This window comes from Castor canadensis, chromosome 12 (genome assembly GCF_047511655.1).
Source record: "Castor canadensis chromosome 12, mCasCan1.hap1v2, whole genome shotgun sequence".
Classification (NCBI taxonomy): domain Eukaryota; kingdom Metazoa; phylum Chordata; class Mammalia; order Rodentia; family Castoridae; genus Castor; species Castor canadensis.
The window spans coordinates 120,749,352-120,771,426 of NC_133397.1; the positions used below are offsets into that span (position 1 = coordinate 120,749,352).

The following is a 22,075-nucleotide window of genomic DNA, read 5'->3' on the forward strand; positions in this document are numbered from 1 at the left end:
AATTCTTTTGTTATAAAGAAAATCTTAGACACTTGAGAGAGAATGTGGAATACAATGTTTTGCTGGTAAAAAAACCTTATCTAACTTCTTGCTTGTTTGTTTTGTCTCTTTTCTTTTCAAATATCATCAGTGTTTCCAAAATCTATGAATTTAGAATAAATGAATCTTATTGACAGAAACATGAATGAATGAGACACATAAGTACATACCAGATATAAGGATTATATCATTTTTATCAACCAAATATTAATAATGAGGAAACTGAACTAGGAATGTTTATGTAAAACTAACAACTACAACAGCAAAAAACCTAGGCTAAAAAAGGCCTTTTAATTTCAGTCTTAGTTTGCTGTGTAATAGAGATCAAGTCAACTGTGATCAACCAAATAGGGAGGTCAGGAAATTGTTGTACTGACTTTCTAAACAAGAAGAAGAAGGGGAAAGCAAATGGAAGAGAGATAAAAGGAGGAGAAATCCAGTTTAAATAGTGATAATTTAAGAAGCCTTCTATCAAGGAAATGGTTTCTATAACCTGCATATGTAGGTATCCATCTGTTTGCTTCTTCCCCCTTTGAATATTCTCCCAAGATGGAATTTACGTATATGGAAGATAAATGAAAACCAGGGCTTATTGTGTACAGTTTGTCTGATGCATAATAAGATTCAGTGTTGTCATTCAAATCAGAAAATAATACAGGTGTCTTATTAAAAGCCATAAGCTATTTTATCTTTTTTAAATTTCCCAAGTGATTCGTAAGTAAATGTATAGAATCAAAGATATACAGTTTCAGTACTGAAGATTTGCTGTTATTGATTCAGGCTTTTGGGTCACTCTAAATACCAGGTATAATTTATATTTCATAAAAAATGACCCCTTAAACATCACTTTAAGGATTTTAGAATATGCACAAATACTTTAAATATTATATTAGAACTTTTTTTCAAAGGAAGAGGCATGTTTTCAGAACATTTCATATGAGGACTCGCTTTTTTTTTTTTTTAACCCTTCCTAGGGACCACGAGGTTTGCTGGGACCACGGGGAACTCCAGGACCTCCAGGGCAGCCTGTATGTATACTGGGAACTTTCTGGATTTTCTAGAGAAAGCTTGAGGTCAAACTCTTTAAACTGGGAAGCCATGAAACCTCTTAGCACACAGTCAAGAGTTAACTGCCTCGCTATATTGTAAGTTCTAAGAATGATGCCTATAGGATTAGCCAATCATTCCTCCCCTCTTGTTATATATTTTTCTCCTTTTAGTTTATCTGTCTTACAGTTTTCATTATAAATCCCCAGCACACAATGGGAAATGGTGCCAGATTATCACCAATGTAGACATAGATGGGAGAGAGTATAGCCCTTGCCTCATTTTCATTAAATCCTAAAAGGATTTTATTCACTTTAGGCTAGTGGGTGGCATATTATTAAAGTAGCATTTTTATTTTCTGTTTTAGCATCTATATTCTTAAACAACCATTCTTATTTTTTTCTTCATTGAAGGGTATTGCAGGTGTAGATGGACCCCCAGGACCAAAAGGGAACATGGTATGTAGTAAATAAATACCCACAAATTCGTCTCTGCAATCTGAGCACTAACCAAATCTGTTGCTAAATTTAAAATAAACTTTGCTTATAACATTTTGCTAAATACATTAGTTACTGCTAACATTGATATTTTACAATATTTTCCAGATTCTCCTAAAGGAAAACTTTCAGTTGACAAAAAGCCTTTTTAAACACTGTATGTTGTCTTTCCTATGGCAGGGTCCCCAAGGAGAGCCTGGTCCTCCAGGTCAGCAAGGGAATCCAGGACCTCAAGTAAGTCTAAGCTGCTGTGCAGTAATGGGGGAAGATGGCATCTTTTCAATGAAAATGGACAGTTGCAAAATTTTCTAGAGAGGCTAACAGTATTTAAAATGTGAGTGTAGGAGATATTTCCTATTTTTCATTTTTTTTTAATTTAGCAGTCTTGCAGAGACCCCTTTCTTCCAAGAGAAAAATGAATCATTCAGCATTCACTGGATGCCAGGATGAATAGCCACACCTGCAGAGGGTTCTGAATTGGATCACATTACAGTCCCTTTGCAAAGAGAGTAGAGTGTGTAAAACTCCTCATAGTGTTTCCGTACTCTCTGGGGAGTGGAGGGGTTGTGTATATACCCACACCCACACCTGCACACATGTATATGTCATTGTAGTTCATTTCATGATTAGTAAAGAGCCGATGATTTACTGTTTTTAAAATATATTCTTTTGATGTGATTCATGACATGCAATAAATTCTTTTAAAATAGGGACTTCCTGGTCCACAAGGTCCAATCGGTCCTCCTGGTGAAAAAGTAAGTTACTCTGTTGTTATGGTAATCCTTGGTGCACAAATTTGGGTTACAACTTCTAGCAGGAGTCAGTCCTGCTGAAACATCTTTAGACTGTGAATGATAAAACACTGCACAGTTAATGGTTAGAGAGCTTGCAAAAACAACATTCTCAGCACTCTTAATTTCAGAATTCTACCGGTATGAGTGAATGTTTTCTCTTTACTTTGGTTCTCCTTTTCTTTTTAGGTATATAAAAATCCCTGTGCTGTCACAAAGCGTTTGTTGCAAGATCTGATTAAGGGAAAATTGCAACCATTTGTCATGTGCAAATGTCAAATGATGTTCTTATTAGTATCCCAATGTCTGGAATAAAAAAAGAATAAATCTTTAATCAGAGAGATTTTTTTTCCCCATGATTTCCATTTCTACTGAGCAGTATTTCATGTCCACTGTAGTTACAACACAATTGTTAGCCAGTTCTAACAACACACTTTTTATTTTTGTGAATACCTATGAACATAATAATTTTTTTTCAAAATTTATTTTCCTATAATGAAAGGGATGAACTTGTTTAAGGCACACTGCATGCATGTATGGAATTGCTACAATGAGGAATTATGTCATTATTAGCATATGGAACTTAAAAGTAACATTAAAAAATTTTACAAATTAACAACTTGCAGAGGCACTCTGTCTCTCTTGGCAATACTGAGATTTGAGCTCAGGGCTTTGTGGGTGTGCTACCATTTGAGCCATGCTTCCAACTCTTTCTGCTCTGGTTATTTTGGAGATAGGGTCTTGTTTATTGCCCAAACTGGTCTAAATCATAATCCACTTTTCTGAAATCCCTGAAATGACAGCCATGTGTCTCCACACCTAGCGTGTTTTCCTTGTGATAGTGTCTAGTGAACATTTTTGCCCAGGCTCTCCTGGAACCTAAGTCCTACAGATCTCAGCCACCCAAATAGGTAGGATTGAAGTGTAGCCTCTGGCTCCTACTTGTCTCTCTTCTTGTTTATGATAATCCTGTTGGTTTGAAATGGTATTCACTGTTTTTAATTGTGCATTTCTGTAGTCACTGGTGGTATGTAGCATTTTTTTTATATGTTTATTGGCCATTTATATAACTTCTTTGTTAAAATATCTCCTCAAATCCTGGAACAGTATTCTAATTAGGTTATTTACCTTATTACTGAGTTGCAAGAGTTAACATGAAATATAAGTGGTCATGGAAGTACTTTCTTTCTGTGAATGGTTTTGGTATGGTTGCAGTATAGTAATGTTATTGGAAAATGTCCGATGAATTCTAGATGTTAGATTCCAAAGGTGATTTTAAACTTTCCTTTACGCAAGCGCTTCACTACTGAATTTACTCTCCTCCTTAAATGTTTCCTTTAGATCAGCAATTTTCTTTCTTTCTTTTATTTTATCGTTTTTACATTTACTTACATGTGTATACATTGTTTGGGCCCTCTTATCCCTCATCCCCCCCCACCTTCCAGGCAGACCTGTTCTGCCCTTTTGTTCTCCAGTTTTGTTGAAGAGAAATCATAGGCAACAAAAAGAAAGGCATAGCATTTTTGCTAGTTTGAGATAAAGATAGCTATACAGAGAGATTCCTAGTGTTGCTTCCATGTACTTATGTATTGCAACCCACATTGGTTCTTCTCTGCCAGACTTCTTCAATACTTCCTGGTCCTCTTCCCATAGTGGCCTCTGCCAGTTTAAGATTATATATATTCACTCTTCTACAGTGAGCACATCAACTGCATTCAACTTTTACATTTCCTTCCCTTTCCATATTCTTCCCGTGCATCTTCTCCCCATAGTGTGTGACCCAGGTCCAATAATGTTACTGCATTTGTTTTGGGTCTATTATCACATATAAAGGAGAACATGTGATTTTTGGCCTTCTGAACCTGGCTAACTTCGCTTAAGATGATGTTCTCCAGTTCCATCCATTTACTTGCAAATCACAAAATGTCATCCTTCTATGTGGCTGAATAAAATTCCATGTGTATAAATGCCAGATTTTCTTACTCCATTCATCGGTAGTGGGGCATCTTGGCTGTTTCCATAGTTTGGCTATTGTGAATAGTGCTGCAATAAACATGGATGTGCAGGTGCCTTTGCAATAACCCGAGTCGGATTCTTTCTAGTATATCCTTAGGAATGGGATTGCTGGATCATATGGCAGATCTGTTTTTAGTTTTTTAAGAAGCTTCCATATTGTTTTCCAATGTGGTTGTACTAGCTTACATTCTCTCACTAGCAGTCTATGAGGGTTCCTTTTTCCCCACATCCTTGCCAACATTTGTTGTTGTTGGTGTTCTTGATGGCAGCAATTCTAACAGGAGTGAGGTGAACTCTTAGTGTGGTTTTGATTTGCAATTCTTGTATGTCCAGGGATGGTGAACATTTTTTTCACGTGTTATTTTGGCCATTTGGACTTGTTCCTTTGAAAAAGCTCTGTTTAGTTCTGTTGTCCACTTCTTTATTGGTTCATTTATTTTTGGGGAGTTTATTTTTTTGAGCCCCCTGTATATTCTGGTTATCAGTTTCTTGTCTGATGTATAGCTGATAAAGATTGTCTCCCATTCTGTGGATGGTTTCTTCAATTTAGAGACCATTTTTTCTGTTGTGCAGAAGCTTCATAATTTCATGTAGTCCCATTTGTCAATCCTTTCTCTTAGTTGGCGTCTTTAGTTCGTCTGAGGAAGTCCTTGCCTATACCTATTTTCTCCAGTGTATTCCCTGTACTAACCTCAAGCTTTTGGGTCTGATATTAAGGTCCTTAATCCACTTTGAGTTGATACTAGTACAAGGTGATAGACATGGATCTAGTTTCAGTTTTTTGCATTATTTTATTGAGAATTTTTGCATCAGTATTCATTAAAGAGATTAGCCCATAGTTCTTCTTTTTGGTTATGTCCTTTTTCCAGTTTTGGGATGAGTGTAACACTGGCTTCATAGAATGAGTTTGGCAGTATTCCTTCCCCTTGCATTTTGTGGAAAATTTAAGGAGTGTTGGTATTATTTCTTCTTTAAAGATCTGGTAGAATTCAGCAGAGAATCTGTCAGGTCCTGGACTTTTCTTTCTGGGGAGATTCTTTATTGCTCAATTTCATTACATGTTGTAGATCTATTTAGTTGGTTAATATCCTCTTGGCTCAGTTTTGGATGGTCCATTTCTTCAAGATTTTCTAATTTATTGGAATATAGGTTCTCAAAGAAGTCTCTGATGATTCAGTGGATTTCATTAGTATTTGTTATTATCTCCCCTTTTTCATTTCTAATTTTACTAATTTGGGTCTTTTCCTTCCTCATTTTAGTCAGATTTTCCAGGGCCTTGTCACCTTGTATATTTTTTCAAAGAATCAGCTCTTTGTTTCATTGATTCCTCTTCTTTCCTTTTTTTTTTTTTTTTGGTATCTATTTCATTAATTTTGGCCCCCTTTTTTTATTATTTCTCTCCTTCTGCTTGTTTTGGGTTCTGCTTGTTTTTGTTTTTCTAGGGTTTGAGATATAACATAAGGTCATTTATTTGAAATCTTTCTGTCCTTTTAATATATGCACTCATGGCTATAAACTTTCCTCTAAGGACTCCCTTTGCCCTGTCCCATAGGTTCTGATAGGCTGTGTTTTCATTTTCATTAAATTCCAGGAACTTTTTGATTTCCTCTCATTTCTTCCATGACCCACTGATCATTGAACAATGTGTTATTCAGACTCCAATTGTTTGCATATTTTCTTGTGTTGCTTTTGTTGTTGAGTTCTAATTTTATTGCATTGTGAGACTTAGCATTGATCAAACAAGGCAAAAAAGGACACTTAGTACTAGTAAAAGGGGAAATACACCAAAAAAGAAACAACAATTATCAATCAATATGCACCCAATGTCAATGAACCCAATTTCATCAAGCATACTCTAAAGGACTTAAAAGCACTACAACACAGTGGTAGTGGGAGACTTTAATACCCCTCTATTACCAATAGATAGGTCATCCAGACAAAGAAATCCTAGAGCTAAATGACACCATAGATCAAATTGATCTAACTGATGTCTAGAGACTATTTCATCCAACAACAAACAGCACAATATACATTCTTCTCATTGGTCCATGGAACTTCCTCCAAAATAGATCATATCTTAGGGCACAAAGCAAGTCTCAACATATACAGTAAACTTTTTTATAAGTAGAATTGCATTCTAACATAATGATAAAATCTGTAGTTCAATAAATATATAAACCAGAAATTATTTATTATCATTCTCTGGACACTAAATTTAATTGTATGTGCAGTATTTTTATACAACTGGCAGCACAGTATGTTTGTCTAACATCATCACAAACACCCGAGTTATGAGTGATAGCTATTCCATAAACTAGGTAATAGGAATTTTTGAGCACCATTTATGGGATTATCACCATATATATGGTCCATGACTTCCCAAAACAACACTGCAGGGCTGTGTTTGAATTGGCATATATTAACATTGTTGATAAAAATGTTCAATATTTAACTCTTCAATGTTCTAAGTTAATAGATTTAATTCTATAAGTTTCAGTTCATTGTGGCATTTAAAAACTAATCTGTAAATTTTAAAAGGACGTATATAGACTACTAAGCAGACTGAAAAGTAGAATATATTTTTGACATCTGTTAAATCTAACTTTATCTATCTTTATGTCACATTTCTTTCACATAAAATGTTAAGATGTTATCTAAGTGTTTATGACTTACAGGTGGAAGCCTTTGCTTCAGGTTAATTATGTTGTTAGCAATATATTCCTATGCACAAACTCAATGTTTTCATTATTTTTATTTTTTAATGACAATATCCTCCTCTATTTGATTAGGGACCACAAGGAAAACCAGGTCTTGCTGGACTCCCTGGGGCTGATGGGCCTCCTGTGAGTAATCATTACCCGGTCATTAAAATTCCCATATATACTCTTCAAAAATAGATCTTACATGTGTTTTAGAAATGATTATATGTAGTTAGCAATAAAAGTAAATTGAGCCAGTAATTAAATGTTGATTTCTATAATAGCATTTTATCATGTCACTTCTGTATTGCAAAATCCTTAATGAGCTCACAGTGGCCTCTAGTTAACTCATCCTAGTACTGGAGAACAGAACCTCCCAGAATTTCCTTCTGTCCCATTTCTTCATGAACTATTAATCCCAGGCAGACAAATTCTTTGGCATGTCTTAAATTTTCTACAACTGTACCTTTCCTGTGTCCATTTCTTGTCATAGAATGCACTCAGTCATCTTGCTTCCTTTTCAACTTCTTTCTAAGATACATGAGAAGTTCCATATGTTCATAAATGTTCTCAGATAATTTGCATGAAATTCCTTCAATCTTCAGGCATTTCATCTTTCTCTGGAAATACGGAGTATCTGCTATTTTCCCACACATAGAAACAGATAATGTAAATATACAATATTTGCCCTTTTTTAAAAAAAATGTTATTTATGCATTTTTCTTTCCTTGCACTATTTACTAAAATTTTTGAGAGGCAGAATACAAGATTTCTCATTTTTCTTCTACGTATTTTAGAGTATAATTGTAAGGTAATTTTACATTTTTGGGATCTCAATAATGTGATTACTAACACTATTAGTATTTATGATCTTGATTTACATTTAGATTCTCATCCAGGTGCTTTTGTTGTCTTTTGAAGATGCACATATCCTTTGATTGATGTCAGTTAAAATACTTTATGTAAGACTGTAATTGGGATCAGAGTTGAATGATTAATGAACAATATGCATTTTTTATGTGCTTTTTCAAAACTATCTCAAGAACACTGCAAATTCAATGATACGTGTGCCCACCTAAATGCAATGTTTTTTTCTAAATGTGGTAGATTCCTGTGTTACTGAAAGTTATAAACACTGATACAAAAGTGTTCAATGTTTTTTGAAAATTAAAGTGTAAGATCTCAATAAATTTGAACACAAAGGAAGAATTTCATAGCATTAGCAACTAATTTTACCAGTATGTCTTTTTACTAAATATAGGGTCATCCTGGAAAAGAAGGCCAATCTGGAGAAAAGGGTGCTCTGGTAAGTTACAAAGTATCTGTTTAAATGTTTCACAACAAGTTTTAATTTGCTCATCTCTACAATATTTTTTTTTGCTATGGAAGAGATATGAATATTAGAAAATAAGTCCCAGAAAATATTTCATCTCTAGCTGTGAATATGTTTTTACTTTCAGAAGAATTGTTCCCATCAATATTCATATATAATAAGTCAGGTCCCTTCTATTATTTTTCCTATAATAAACAGGCTTGCCTTGGACAGATAATTTTAATTTTATAGTTCTAAATTACTAAATTAAAAAAAATTATACTCATAGTCAAGGAAAAGATCATGTTCTGCACGTGTAGTATATATGGAATTGATGATCATAAGTATAATAATGAATTTGTACAGAGATTACAGAATATAATTCAACTATTTTTGTAAACTTCAGTTTATACTTACTTATTACTTTCTAGTGACAGTTAATGAAGAGGATTTTTTTATTGTTGTTTTTACATGTGTATACATTGTTTGGACCACCTCCCAACTTCCAGGAAGAACCTGTTATGCCCTCTTGTTCTCTGATTTTGTTAAAGAGAAAACATAAGAGATAATAAGAAAAACATAGTGTTTTTACTAGTTTGAGATGAAGATAGCTATACAGAGAGATTCCTAGTGTTGTTTCCATGCACATGAGTGTTACAACCCACGTTGGTTCATCTCTACCAGACAGACCTCTTCACTGCTTTCTAGTCCCCTTCCCATAGTGGCCTCTGCCAGTTTAAGATTTACTAAATTCACTCTTCTACAGTGAGCACATCAACCATATTCAAGTTTTATTTCCTTCCCTTTCCCTATGCTTTCTGTGTGCAGTCTCCTGTTAGCATGTGACCCAGGTCCAATAATGTTACTGCATTTGTTTTAGGTCTGTAATCTGCATATGAGGGAGAACATGATATTTTGGCCTTCTGAACCTGGCTAACTTCTGTTAAAATGATGTTCTCCAGTTCCATCCATTTACTTGCAAATAGCAAAATTTCATTCTTTGTGGCTGAATAAAATTGCATTGTGTATAAATACCATATTTTCTTAATCCATTCATCAGTAATGGGGCATCTTGGCTGTTTCCATAACTTGGTTATTATGAGTAGTGCTGCAATAAACTTGGGTGTGCAGGTACCTTTGCAATAACCTGAGTCACAGTCTGAAGAGGATATTTTTAATAACAACAATTCTCAAAATATCTTAGAATTTTATTTTGGAAATACTGAAGTTTGAACTCAGGGCCTCATACTTGTCACGTAGGCACTATTCCAGTTGAGATAGTCTACCAGCCCAAATTATCTAAATGAAACATCAAAGTAGATGTCAATTCAGCATTAGTATTATTTTGGATTACAATAGAAGGGCTAGGATTGGTTTTGTTTAGTTACTACTTTTGTATTTTAAACATACTGTGAACATTCTCAGTATTACTGCAGAGGTCCTAAGTTATGTTTTATGGTTTCCTTTAGATGTACTAGAAAAATGAAGCCAACCTTGGGAAACATGCATAAATTGACCATATTTGGCATGGCGGAAATGGTACAAATTTGTACAAATTTTCTTTTAGAAATTATTGAATCTGTTCATTAATCTGTAATTATCTACTGGGACTGATGGAGAGGCTCAAGGAGTAAGAGTGCCCGGCTAGCAAGCATGAGGCCTGAATTCAAACTCCAGTGCCACTACAAAAAAAAAAAATCTACCGAAGATTTTAGGCACCATGAACTTTTTTTCAAAGGCTTGTTATTAATTATTGAATTGTTTACATTATTTTACATATGGATGTTTAGCTAATTGTCTGATTCAGATATTATATTGGTCTATTTTCTGTTTCTATATAACAAAATACTGGGGCTAAGTACTATAAAAGGAAAAGAGGTTTATTTAGCTCAGATTGAGGCTGAGGGTCCAAGATTGAGTGATCTGATCATTTTGGTGTGTTACAAGATGGTGAAGGTAAGTAAGTAAGAAAGAAAGACTAAATTATGCAACTGGGAGCCAGAGAAAGTCAGAGGCCAGGTTTGCTCCTTTGTAACAACCTGTTTTCATGAGAACTAACCAAGATCCCATGAGAAGAACATTTACCTCTTCTTAGGGCAGAACTACATTAATGCCTCACAATGACCTGATGAACTCTCACTGGTCCATGCTTCTTAAAGGTTTCACAACCTCTCAGCATTGCTACAAGGTTCCAGCACATGAACCTTTGGGAGACACACTCAAACCTCATCCATACCATAGGAAGCTCCATTTATGTAGCACCAGTATACAATATAGTAAGTTTGGAGTGGGTATCCTAGCCATGTACTTTGTTTATTATACATAACTCTAGAAACAAATGATAACGAGCCAAGAATCTTCACTGAATATTAATAGAAAAATGCAATATTCTTGTAGGCTACTTGATAGGATTACAGTGCGTGCCTGAGTAGCCTGGTCTTTGTACTGTGCATTTACATTGCAATGACACTTTTTTCAGGGTCATCCTGGTCCTCAGGGTCCTATTGGCTACCCTGGTCCCCGAGGAGTGAAGGTAAATGTCTAAATTGTGTTCACCTTATTTAACTTAATTTCAATATGAAATGTTGTCATTGAACACTTCTGATTTGTTCCATAGGGAGCAGACGGTGTCAGAGGACTCAAGGGATCTAAAGGCGAAAAGGTAAAATGTAAACACCAGGTGATTTTATTTCCAGAATGTCTAGTATGTAGAAATTTAAATTTATTCAACATGTGTTTTCCTTCTGAAATATATTGAGTGAATACTTACACACCAGACAATGAAAGTCTAGTTTTGCATCCTGTAACCTGGAAATACTTTTAAAAATAACATTTTGAACTCTAGGGTCAGGGCTAAATTATAGAGCAGAAGCAAAGATATGTCATGGAAAGAGTTAGCCCTTCATGTCTTTTTTTCTTATATGTGTTTAACTTTTGTAAATCATAAGGTTGGCCTTAGAGTGTGTTTGCTTCAGGGTTTGAAAGTATCCAGTTATGTGCATAACAGCAGTGTCTAATGTCTATTCATTTTTTCCTCTGCTAAAATTCCCCAAACTTATAAACTGAATTCTAATATAAAGTATAAACTTAACAGTACCCAGTATTCACTGGGGTAACAAAAGTCTTCCTGTGTGATGGTACATCTAAAGCAAACATGTTAAGAGGAAGACAATAAATTAACCAGGCAGCATAAATTGAAAGATTTCATATCTATGTGTTCCTCAGACTACACATGGCATCTGTTGTAGGGCATTTATAAATTAACTGGCTTTAGATTAACATGGCAGTCAGATATTTTTTCAGGTAAATATTTCATATGAATGTAGAGCGCTAAATACTTCAAAGTTTACTTTGAAATACAAGAGAAATGACATTACTCAGAATAAATATTTAACTAATTCTTACAGAATTACATTAAAAAATTTAAACATCATGTAGGAATATAACACAGAATGTTGGTAGCATGTGTTAGATATGTACAGATATTAACTTTATTTTTAATATTATTATATTGATAATGATTTTAAGGAAAAGAAATTATTTTAGTATTCATAGTACTATCAAAAGCCCCAGTACAGAATGGATAGCAAGAACAGATACATGTATTATACCCATTAAAATGTTATTTTTCTTAAAAAACAAAAAAACACCTGCTGAGGTATAATAAAAGCATGCAACCATATTGTCAGTTTTGTTGTATGAAAAATGTTGGGTACTTTGCATTAATTTAGCTACTGTGATTATAATTCCCATTCATATCAATCATCACAGATGATTTTCATTGTATATTGTCCTCCTGAACTGATGGAGGCACAGCGATGGTTTGGTAGTGTTGAACTTAAAATTATTTGTAGGTTATGTTTGCTAAAAATGTTGCCTCTACTTAGATTTTTTTTTTTAAAGATTTTTAAATTTCAGTTCCATTTTTCCTCAGGGTTACCCTCCAGGGTTTTTTTTAAGAGGCAGGATAGTGCATAAAATAAAGCTGTTTTGGGCTGATAGAGTAGCTCATTGGTGAGACCCTGAATTCAAACCTCAATGCCTCAAAAAAAAAAAAAAAAGAAAGGTGTTTAATGGAGGTGGGGACGTTGTGACTTGCTGAAAGGAAGGATAGTAGCAAAGTGACAGGGTCAATAAAATTGTGAATCTTGAGAAGCAGGTGAAGAAAAATACAAACATACATTACTTGTATATAAGTAGCATCTTGAGATTATTGCTTATTTTGAATCATTTTCTGGCGTCAATGTTCTGATTTCTGATTCTTGTTCTCACACAAAGTAAATGTTCCAAATGAAAAATTACTCTACATGAGCCTCATGTTAAGTTTGTATTAGGATTGCCTGAAACAATCCTAAAAACAGTTACTGATTCTTAGTGTACAGTGTTTAAACTAAACTCGGTGACTGTGTAATTACCTTTCTCTCCAGGGAAAGTGTAATGAGGACAACAGTTAGTCAGAAGTTAAGTGGTAGTTTTCAGCCTTTTTCATTGAGCACAGAGAGAACACTGCTTCTCAAAAGGCTCCTTTACCACTAGTATGTCAAAAACATACTTGCTAGGTTCTTTCAGTTAAGACAAGATACGAATTTGGGTCACTTTTTCAAGGTTAGAGCTAATGCATCCATAATCATTGGGTTTATGTTATTTTCTGAACTTTCTCATACCTAGCCAAATCTTCATTGAGGTTTTGATGACTTCCAAATGTTCATTTAATGTTTACTGAAGAACTGAATTAAGCACTGGTGATTCAGAGGTTAATTAGATGTTCTTCTTGACTTCTAAGGTTTAGTGGAAACAAAGTGATCTGAGATCCACTAAATGCAAGAAGACATATTGTCGCAATAATAAATGTGGGGCAGAGAAAGTGGAGAGTTTAATTTAAGGAGGAAAAGCTTAAGGTCAGGGAAAAATGTCATAGCACAATATCAGCTGAGTTGAAAAACAAAATAATGTATCTCCAGATGGACAAAGAAGAGAAAGCTAGGTGTGCTGTGAAAGGAAATCCAAGAACTCCATTTTTTTTTTCTGGGACACAATTACAGGTCTTGGGTCAGGATCGAGGAGGAATTCAAGACAAAAGACCTAAGTGAACAAGGTCTAGATTACGGTTTGGATAGGGGACAGTTTAACATTATCGATTTTGGAACATTGAAGGGTTTTAAGTAAAAATTAATGTGGTCAGATTTGTGTTTTAGAGAGGTCATATTGGCAGTACAATATGGAGGTATGTGTGTCTGTCCATCCTAGATTTGTTCTTATCCTCAGCCAGAATTGTCCTTTCCTCAAGCTCTGTAAGTAGTATTCATTTCATACCATGAACAAAATATCATCAAGCTTCTTCTCCTTCACTTCTTGACTCACTGCCACCGATGTCACTCCATCACCATTATCATCATCTGTTTTTCTTCTCTGAAGCCCAATTCCAGTTCATTTGTGCCACACTCAGAGCAGAAGTTCCACCTTCACTTTTTTTATTGGTAAAACAAAAACTCCACAGTACTTTGAACTCAGTAATGCTTATTCAGTGTTATATAGTATATGAATGATTATTGTTTAGGCACTTAATTTTTTCTTGAAATTATGAAATAATTTTTGTAGTCCAAATTTCTCCTCTCATTGCCAAAGGCATGCCTTCTCTAAAAATGGTGCCACAATGAGCAATTGCTACATGGAAAGGATATTATTCTTTTCCTTATTCACCTGAAAAGAATGTAATAGAGAGAACAAGTTAAACTAGAAGGCATTTATCTAAAGCAAATGATATAAAACAAATTATAAAAAATCCTTAAGTATAAACAGTGAATTAAGGGTAGAAATTATTTACTTAACCTAAACTTTGTAATCCATGCTAAAATGATAATTATTTAAGTGTTTACTTTTTGTTTATTTAAATTGCATAAGACAAATATGAGAGAATGATTATTTCCTCCTGGAGAAAAAGAAGACCAGATGCATACAGTTGTGAAAAATTCCCTAATTTCTAGCCAATAATTATGGGAAAATAAGTGAATGTTTGGGCTAAGAGTATGGAGAAAGAGATGAGGTTTCACCGCTAGGATTCATATTTCTGAAAAGTTTGCCCTAATTATTAGCACTAATTTTATATAGCCATATTTTAGATTCTTCCAGGTGACTGATTAAACTCTTGTTATTTCCTTTTATTTTTAGGGTGAAGATGGCTTTCCAGGATTCAAAGGTGATATGGGTCTTAAAGGTGACAGAGTGAGTAAAAGAAAATTTGCACTAATACATGAAATTATACATATGTATTCCTTTTATTTTAAAAGTTGGCAAGAACTGGATAAATAAAATATTTGTATTACCTAAGACTTTGCTTACCTAGCAAACCTAGGTTTTTTATATGAAGATTAGACATTGTAATTTTTGTAAAATATAGTATAGTATCAATTGTTTTCTAGATGTTATGTTAAATTTTTATACAACACACACATTTATATATAAAGTTGCTTCCCTCCTTACAATGATATTGTGTCCAAATAAACCCATTATGTTGAAAATATTGTGAATCCAAAATGCATTCATTACATGTAAGTTAGCAACATGGTTTGTTATGGAGAATCAGTCACTCACTTTCCCATCCCATGGTGGACTGAGAGGTGAGACTCTCCGTGGCTGCCCAGAATTGCCAGAGAACGCCCTGCCTCACACTGCTACCCTAGAGAAAGATCAACATTCACTGTCCAAAGTATAGTTTCTACTTTATGGAGCGCACTTTCACTTTTCCATAAAATCAGAAATTGCAAGGTGAACCATTGTAAGTCAGAGACCTGCACATGTTTGAAGAAAACTTCCTATTACATAAAGACAGTTTCTAATTTATAATTTTCTGAATGTAAGGATTTTTTGTTTTGTGTTAATATATAGTCACTCTTCACTTTCAGCACAGTAAATCAATTGTGTATATTCAACACTTTATTGTAAATAGGCTTTGTCCTAGATATTTACTCAACACTTCAGTAATGTAAATATTCTGAACATGTTTGAGGTAGGTTAGGTGCAGCTATGAAACTCAGTAGGTTCAGTGTGTTAAATGTGCCTTTGACCTATAGTATTTTAAATTTTCAATAGATTCATTGGGACATAGCCCCATCATATGTCAAGAAGCATCAATATATTATTGAGTACTATTGTTTATAGACAGTTCTTAGACTATTATGATCAAATCACTTCAAAGAAGTACTATGACAAGTTTGTTTTAATTTTTATCTCTAGTGACCTATACTGTCTGGATTCTATCTGTCTGGAACATTCATGCATTTTCAATATTATGGTAGTCTTAATTTCAGAGAGTAAAAATAGTATATATCTTTCTGGTAATGAGTTCTAGAATACAAACAAAAAAGCAAATTAAGTCTGCTTTACTGGATAAATTTACTTTTATAATTTATATAATAGTACCTAACAAGTTGAACAAAGAAGCACACTGTAGAATGATTTTTGTTTCCCTGAAGTTCACAGGAAGCCTTTGTACAGGATGGGAGGCAATAACTTCAACCTCAAGTTATAAAGATAAATGCTATGTTGAAAATAAAGTTTTTTTTTATGTGGTAGACAATAAATTTTCAAAGTTGCTTTCCAATCTTTATTCTTCTCTCTCTCTCTCTCTCTCTCTCTCTCTCTCATACTCTCTCTTTTCCTTTCTCTCCCCTTCATCTCTCTTGCTCCCTCCAACATAGATATATTAAAAGCAATTTAATGTTGATTTAATGCCCTGCTGTAATTTCAGGCTTCTGGAAGTTTCAAGTGTTAGCTATATTCAGCTGTTCTTCCAGTAATGGAATGATTGATGAAGTCAAACACTTTCAAGCCTGTTTTTTATAAGCAAAACATAAGTACACAAAATAAGACCTGAAGAAACTGATTTTTCTAATAGACTGGAATCTCTGCCTGTCAATCTGCAAATGTATTTTAAGTTAGAATACTGTTACTACTCTGTATTTCAGGGAGAAGTTGGCCAAGTAGGCCCAAGAGGAGAAGATGGCCCTGAAGGACCCAAAGGTCGTGCAGGTCCAACTGGAGACCCAGGTCCTTCAGGCCAAGCAGGAGAGAAGGTTGGTAAACCTAAGGCACAGGTCCTCTTTTGGATGATGTCTTGGTGTCATTTTGAAATGCTTTCCCTCACTGATATCAGAAAACTAGGTGGTTCTGTTAAATCTGAAGCATGTTTATTTACTACTGAGAGTATCCCATGAGATGGGTACATTTGTCATTTTCAACTGTGGTTATTTCTAGTCCTCTTGGCTTCCTCATCCATGTCCACCTGCCAGTCTTAAATCTCTCCCATAGTAGATATTGACAATTTGAGTGTAATTAAAGTATCAAAGAACCAGTGAACGGTGGTGGATTTATTGTTTCGCACCAAATAGAATCCTCTTTGTCCCTAGATGTACTAGGGACGAAGTACTAGAACTCGTACTAGAATGTATTTATTAAAAACATAAACATATTTTCAAAGAGTATTCTTAGTAGTATTTATAGTCAGGCTATCTTCAAAAGATTTTCATTTTAATCAGTTTTGACACAAGCATCACTATGTTTTGAAACTTTTCCAGATAATTCTAATATGCATTGATGTGAGGGACACTGGGGCATATGTGTTATGTCAAAAATATTTGCAACCGTTAACTGCAGTATATATTAAATGTAATATTAAGCAGAATTAAATCATGACTTCTGGACTATTTACTTATGAGGTTAAGTTTTATAATATGCTATGAAGTTAAAAAGAGAAAAACTATAAAGTATGATAAGTATTAACTTATTCTGTACAATAAAGCAAATTATAAATAATAATTAAATCCTGGTGGTATAATTCAAGTGATTTCTCTGTGTACATCTATGACAATATTTTCTATGGTGAACATGCTATTTGTCTATAAAATAAAGCAATTACATGCTATTTAAGAAAATTATAATATCCCTACCTCCATAGCAGTCTATCCCAGAAAGAAAAAAAGATAGGTATTTCATAGAAATTATGACTGCACTAATTCCATATCACTTCCTCTTGCCATTAAGAATCATCTGATATGACAGTTCTTCTATAGATTCACACTTTGAAAAAGTTGTCGTTTGTGAATTGATACTAATACAGTCTGTAGGCAAGAAGGGGAAAAATGAAGGTTTGCAGGGCCTGTGGACTCCTCCATTGAGTGCTCAGTGCCAGGAATTGGAGGCAGTTTTAGGACCTTCCTTTCTGTTAGCACCACTCCCTTGTGTATAAAAAGTCCTGCAAACAATTTTAAGGCATCAGGAGTTTCATCTCACCCACAGTTCTTCATCTTTAATGTTTCATTGGTATATATCCATTTATTGAAGTTGTGTATCACCATATTGAAAATGCAAATACATTTTCTATGTGGATTTATTTAAAAATGAATTTAAAGAAAATGAGTGCACATTCTAGTGTCATAATTAACACAGAACACAGATAACTTTGTGATCATAATTAGAGAATTTCATTAACCTTGAAATCAGTGGTGTAAAGCAAGTGAGGATAGCTTAATGCATCCAAGGGGAGGTCATTACAAGTATGGTTCTTAGGGCTTGTTTGTATATTTCTATCTGAAGACTGCTTATCTATGCAACATTAATCATACAGATCTTCAGTTTAATCTACAATAGCAAGGACATAAGCTATGCTCTTAGTTTCTTGCCTTGTTTCATCCAGTAAAACTTTTATTTTTGTTCATCACAATCTGTTCATCTTTTTACATTGCATATAGTAAATCAGACTTCTGTTTGTTTCCATTGTTTTACTGTGCACTGGAAATGAAACTTTGTATTTGCTAAAGTAAAATACATAAAATTTTGTATTTTATCACAGAAAATGATTCAGAGTAAAAATTCTATAAAAGTATTTTATTCAATTCATTTAGTATCTCCCTATTTTAATTTTCTTATTGATATAAGAACATTTTATGAAATAAATTTTAAGCCTTTTAGTATATGTTATTCATTCTTGAAATTGATTATAATTTGCTTGTTGTTTTTAGCAATTTCAGATTGAGAGGTTTTTAGCAATTTCAGATTGAGAGGTGACCTAATGGCACTGGAACAAAATAGTTGCATACTCAAGTACCCATGTAAAAGAATAGAACTCCACAAAATTACCATCATTACTACAGCTCCCCACAATAGTGAATTTACGAACCCAAATTTACCTAATAAGGGATTTTGCTCAAAACTCAATTTAAAATTTTTAATGCAGGTCTTTTTAAACTACTTAATGAGAAAAAGTTATGTTAATCATTTCTTTTATATGTAGACTGTAAGAAATTACTTTTATCATAAAGATTTAAGTTAGTTGTAGTGACAAAATCTAAATGTTTTCCAACCACATAAACTACCTTGAAATAGTATTCAATGTAGAAAAGCTTAGGAGTTTTCTTTGGTTATGCTTTTGGGTTCACAAAAGGGTGTTGAATTCTCTTTAATTCAGGTTACCTTGCCCCATTGAAGGTACTATCTCTTTCACACAGAGGTTATTAGGCACCATTAAAGCATAATGAATATGTCCAAATCACTGGTTTTCATTTCCTATGAAAATGAAAAACTATGGGCTCAGAGCATGGCTCAAGTGGTAGAGCACCTGACTAGCAGTCATCATGATGCCCTGAGTTTACACCCCAGTACTGCAAAAAAAAAAAAAAAAGAAAAATTATAATTAAAGTGTAGCAGCAGGAGCACTTACAAATCTTCCTTTCAGGCCACACAGATATGTGATTCTGACATTAAAAAGTGATTAAAATTGACATAGAAATAATTCTACTTACACATTTCTTTTTTAACATCATTATTTTTAATTTTAGGGGAAACTTGGAGTTCCAGGATTACCAGGATACCCAGGAAGACAAGGTCCAAAGGTAAAATAACTAGTTTGATTTACAGAGTCTGTCAACACATGAGAAAAAACAATTAAGATTTATCACCTACAGTTTATAACATAGAGAAGATGAGCATTTAAAGTATACTTTCCCTCTGTTTGATCCCCAATACTGCAAAAAGGTAAACAAGCATATACATTATATATTTGTATGTATGTTCGTTATATATATCTGTGAGCGTGTGTGTATAAATATATGCATATATCAAAGGGAAAAATCATAGGATCTGTGGGCACATGAGGTGCAGATATCGTGGAGATCCTGGTGATTTTGGCTTGGAGGGTTTTAGGACACAGGGTCATGAGAAGGTGTAATTGGCTACATCCCTGTAAGTGGAATAAAAACTAACCAGAAGGGAAAGTAAAATATCTTGAGGTGTAAAATGGATGCCATGTGGTGGCCAATAGCTTTTATTTCTGTTACCTTAGGCATTTGAACTCAAGTTTTTTAGAGTTAAAAATATATCTTTTACCCTTTCTATTAATCCTCATTTCCACCTGTATTTACTTCCTATGACTTCCTTAACAAATCTTCACAAACTTGGTGACTTAAAGCCATACAAATTTTCTTTCTCTCCGTTCCGAAGACCAGCATCTAAAGTCAAGGTATTGTCAGTGCTGAACTCCCTCCAGAGGCTCTGGGCAAAAATCTGGCCTCTCCTCTTCGAGGTTGTGACAGCGCTGGGGATCCCTTGGTTTGTGGCTGCATCTCTCTAATCCTGACCCTGTCATCACATGGACTTTCCTTTCTGTTGTTTCTCTGGTCTGTATCTTGTGACAATACTTCCTATTAGGTTTAGGAACCACTAAATAATCCAGAATGACCTCTCGAGATCTTCAGTTTATCTGCATTTGAGAAGACCTTTATCTCAAATCAGCTCGCATTTACAAGTTACAGAGATTTGGATATGGATACATCATTTGTGGTCCACCATATAATCCATCATACCACTCAAATCCCAGTTTTGGATATTTGAACTATACATATTTTAATTATAAAATAGCTTTAAAGTTGCATGTTTACTTGAATGTACTAATTTTCCCCAGTTTATCATTAAACTTTGTATGACTACACTTGATGCCTTGACTAGTTACATTAAAGTGGTTAACAGATTTATTTATGGATTAGAATAGTTATCCCACATTTTTTGAGACAAGGTTTCCTTATATAGTCTAGACTGGCATCATACTTGAGATCCTTCTGCCTCAACCTCTTTAGTGCTGGGATTACAGGCATAGGCTTCCATACACGGTTTATTCTTTGAATTGTAAGAACATGAAGCTATTTTTCTACATCAACCCATCTCCTTATCTATTGCAATTTTGCCTACCTACACAAAAAGGTATAGAAAATTGGGCAACTTCTGTTTAGATAATATCCTTAACGGTATATCTGTTAAGTCTCACAGACAACCAGTAGGAGACCAAAATGTCTTTTCCTAAAACAAATGTTGACAGTATATATTTCTATTCATTTGTTGTCATGATACTATTTTAGACTTGCCATGTTGTTTTGTCTTATAATTTTATTGAGTTTCAAGAAAATTCTTATTTCCTTCTGTAGTAGGATGCAAATGTAATATTTTGAGCCCTTCTCAAAGAAGATTCATGCCATCTATGATTTAAAAATCTTACAAACATTGCTCGTGTTTTTCCAGCTGAAAACATTGATTAATAGTTTTTACCTTTTCAATGTTGTCCCTAATATATGGTTCTGTCTTCCAGTTACACTCCTTTCAAATGTCAAAATTTTTCACAAACATGAGTAAATGACATTCAGCGCATAATCCAGAACCTTAAGCTATCCTTAGATTACTTCGTGGATTCTTGATCTATTTACTTAGTTGAATTGCAATTGTGGCAATGTTTTCTTTTTATTTGAACACATAGACAGCTGTTGTAACAGTACTTGAGTGAGCACAATTTTATTTCATAACTTATATGAAACTCTGATCTTTTTGTTTCTAAGTCAATTCTCTGATCAGTATTCTGTGGGTTCTTTTCAGTAGCAAAAACAACAGAATGACTGAAGAGAAATATTTCGTCCCAATGGAATCAGTGTTTTCTTTTTACACTTTAGCCTTAATATCTGGAATTAGGGTATTTATATTTTGCATTTCTTTCTTTATAGCTAGGTTTTTTTCTGTGATCAGAAATTGCTTAAGTTTTGCATTTGTGAAACAAACAAAAAATGATGGGTACTTCAAAGATAAAAGATAGCTTTACATTTTTTTTCTTTGTGAAAGCCAATGAATTTTGAAGATATTTTGGTCTTTATTATATTAAAAGTGAGATTTGGTTGTTAGTCTCCTTGAAACACTTTAAGGTTCATAATTAGACACTTGCATTTACCCAGCATCTTACGAATTAACATGAACCGTAATAGGTACTCAAGATACACCACCAAATGTGCTATAAAATAATAGTAGTTTCAAAACAAAAAATTCTGTTTTAAGATAGGATATTTTTATAATTTAAACACCATTTAAAATAATTTGGAAAGTTTTACCTTGATTGAGAAAATTTCACCACCAACCGTAAAAAATAATGTTTGTGTATTTTATTTTAAAGTGATTGTTACTTATGTGCTATTATTTTCATGCCTTTTTACTTTTTTATCTTTTCCTTTTAAAAATCATGCAATCACTTTTCATAGAAACTGTATATTTTGGTGGTAACCCCTTAGGTTACAAAATAATAATAGTAACTCCACATATAACAAACTAGTTAACTGGTAAATTGGACATTTTATATGTTTTCCATCAATT

The 22,075-nt window shown here is 33.8% G+C and overlaps 1 protein-coding gene across 2 annotated transcripts in view; it reads left to right on the forward strand.

Annotated features, from left to right (window-relative positions):
- Col11a1 (collagen type XI alpha 1 chain) overlaps positions 1 to 22,075 on the forward strand; it is a 197,516-nt gene that overhangs the window by 80,940 nt on the left and 94,501 nt on the right. For both annotated transcript variants that reach the window (XM_074050884.1, XM_074050883.1), the window contains exons 21-31: positions 1,014 to 1,067; positions 1,500 to 1,544; positions 1,764 to 1,817; positions 2,294 to 2,338; positions 7,180 to 7,233; positions 8,351 to 8,395; positions 10,881 to 10,934; positions 11,019 to 11,063; positions 14,570 to 14,623; positions 16,366 to 16,473; positions 19,234 to 19,287. In XM_074050884.1, coding sequence (XP_073906985.1) covers positions 1,014 to 1,067; positions 1,500 to 1,544; positions 1,764 to 1,817; positions 2,294 to 2,338; positions 7,180 to 7,233; positions 8,351 to 8,395; positions 10,881 to 10,934; positions 11,019 to 11,063; positions 14,570 to 14,623; positions 16,366 to 16,473; positions 19,234 to 19,287 — 612 coding nt within the window. The remainder of the gene's footprint in view (positions 1 to 1,013; positions 1,068 to 1,499; positions 1,545 to 1,763; positions 1,818 to 2,293; positions 2,339 to 7,179; positions 7,234 to 8,350; positions 8,396 to 10,880; positions 10,935 to 11,018; positions 11,064 to 14,569; positions 14,624 to 16,365; positions 16,474 to 19,233; positions 19,288 to 22,075) is intronic.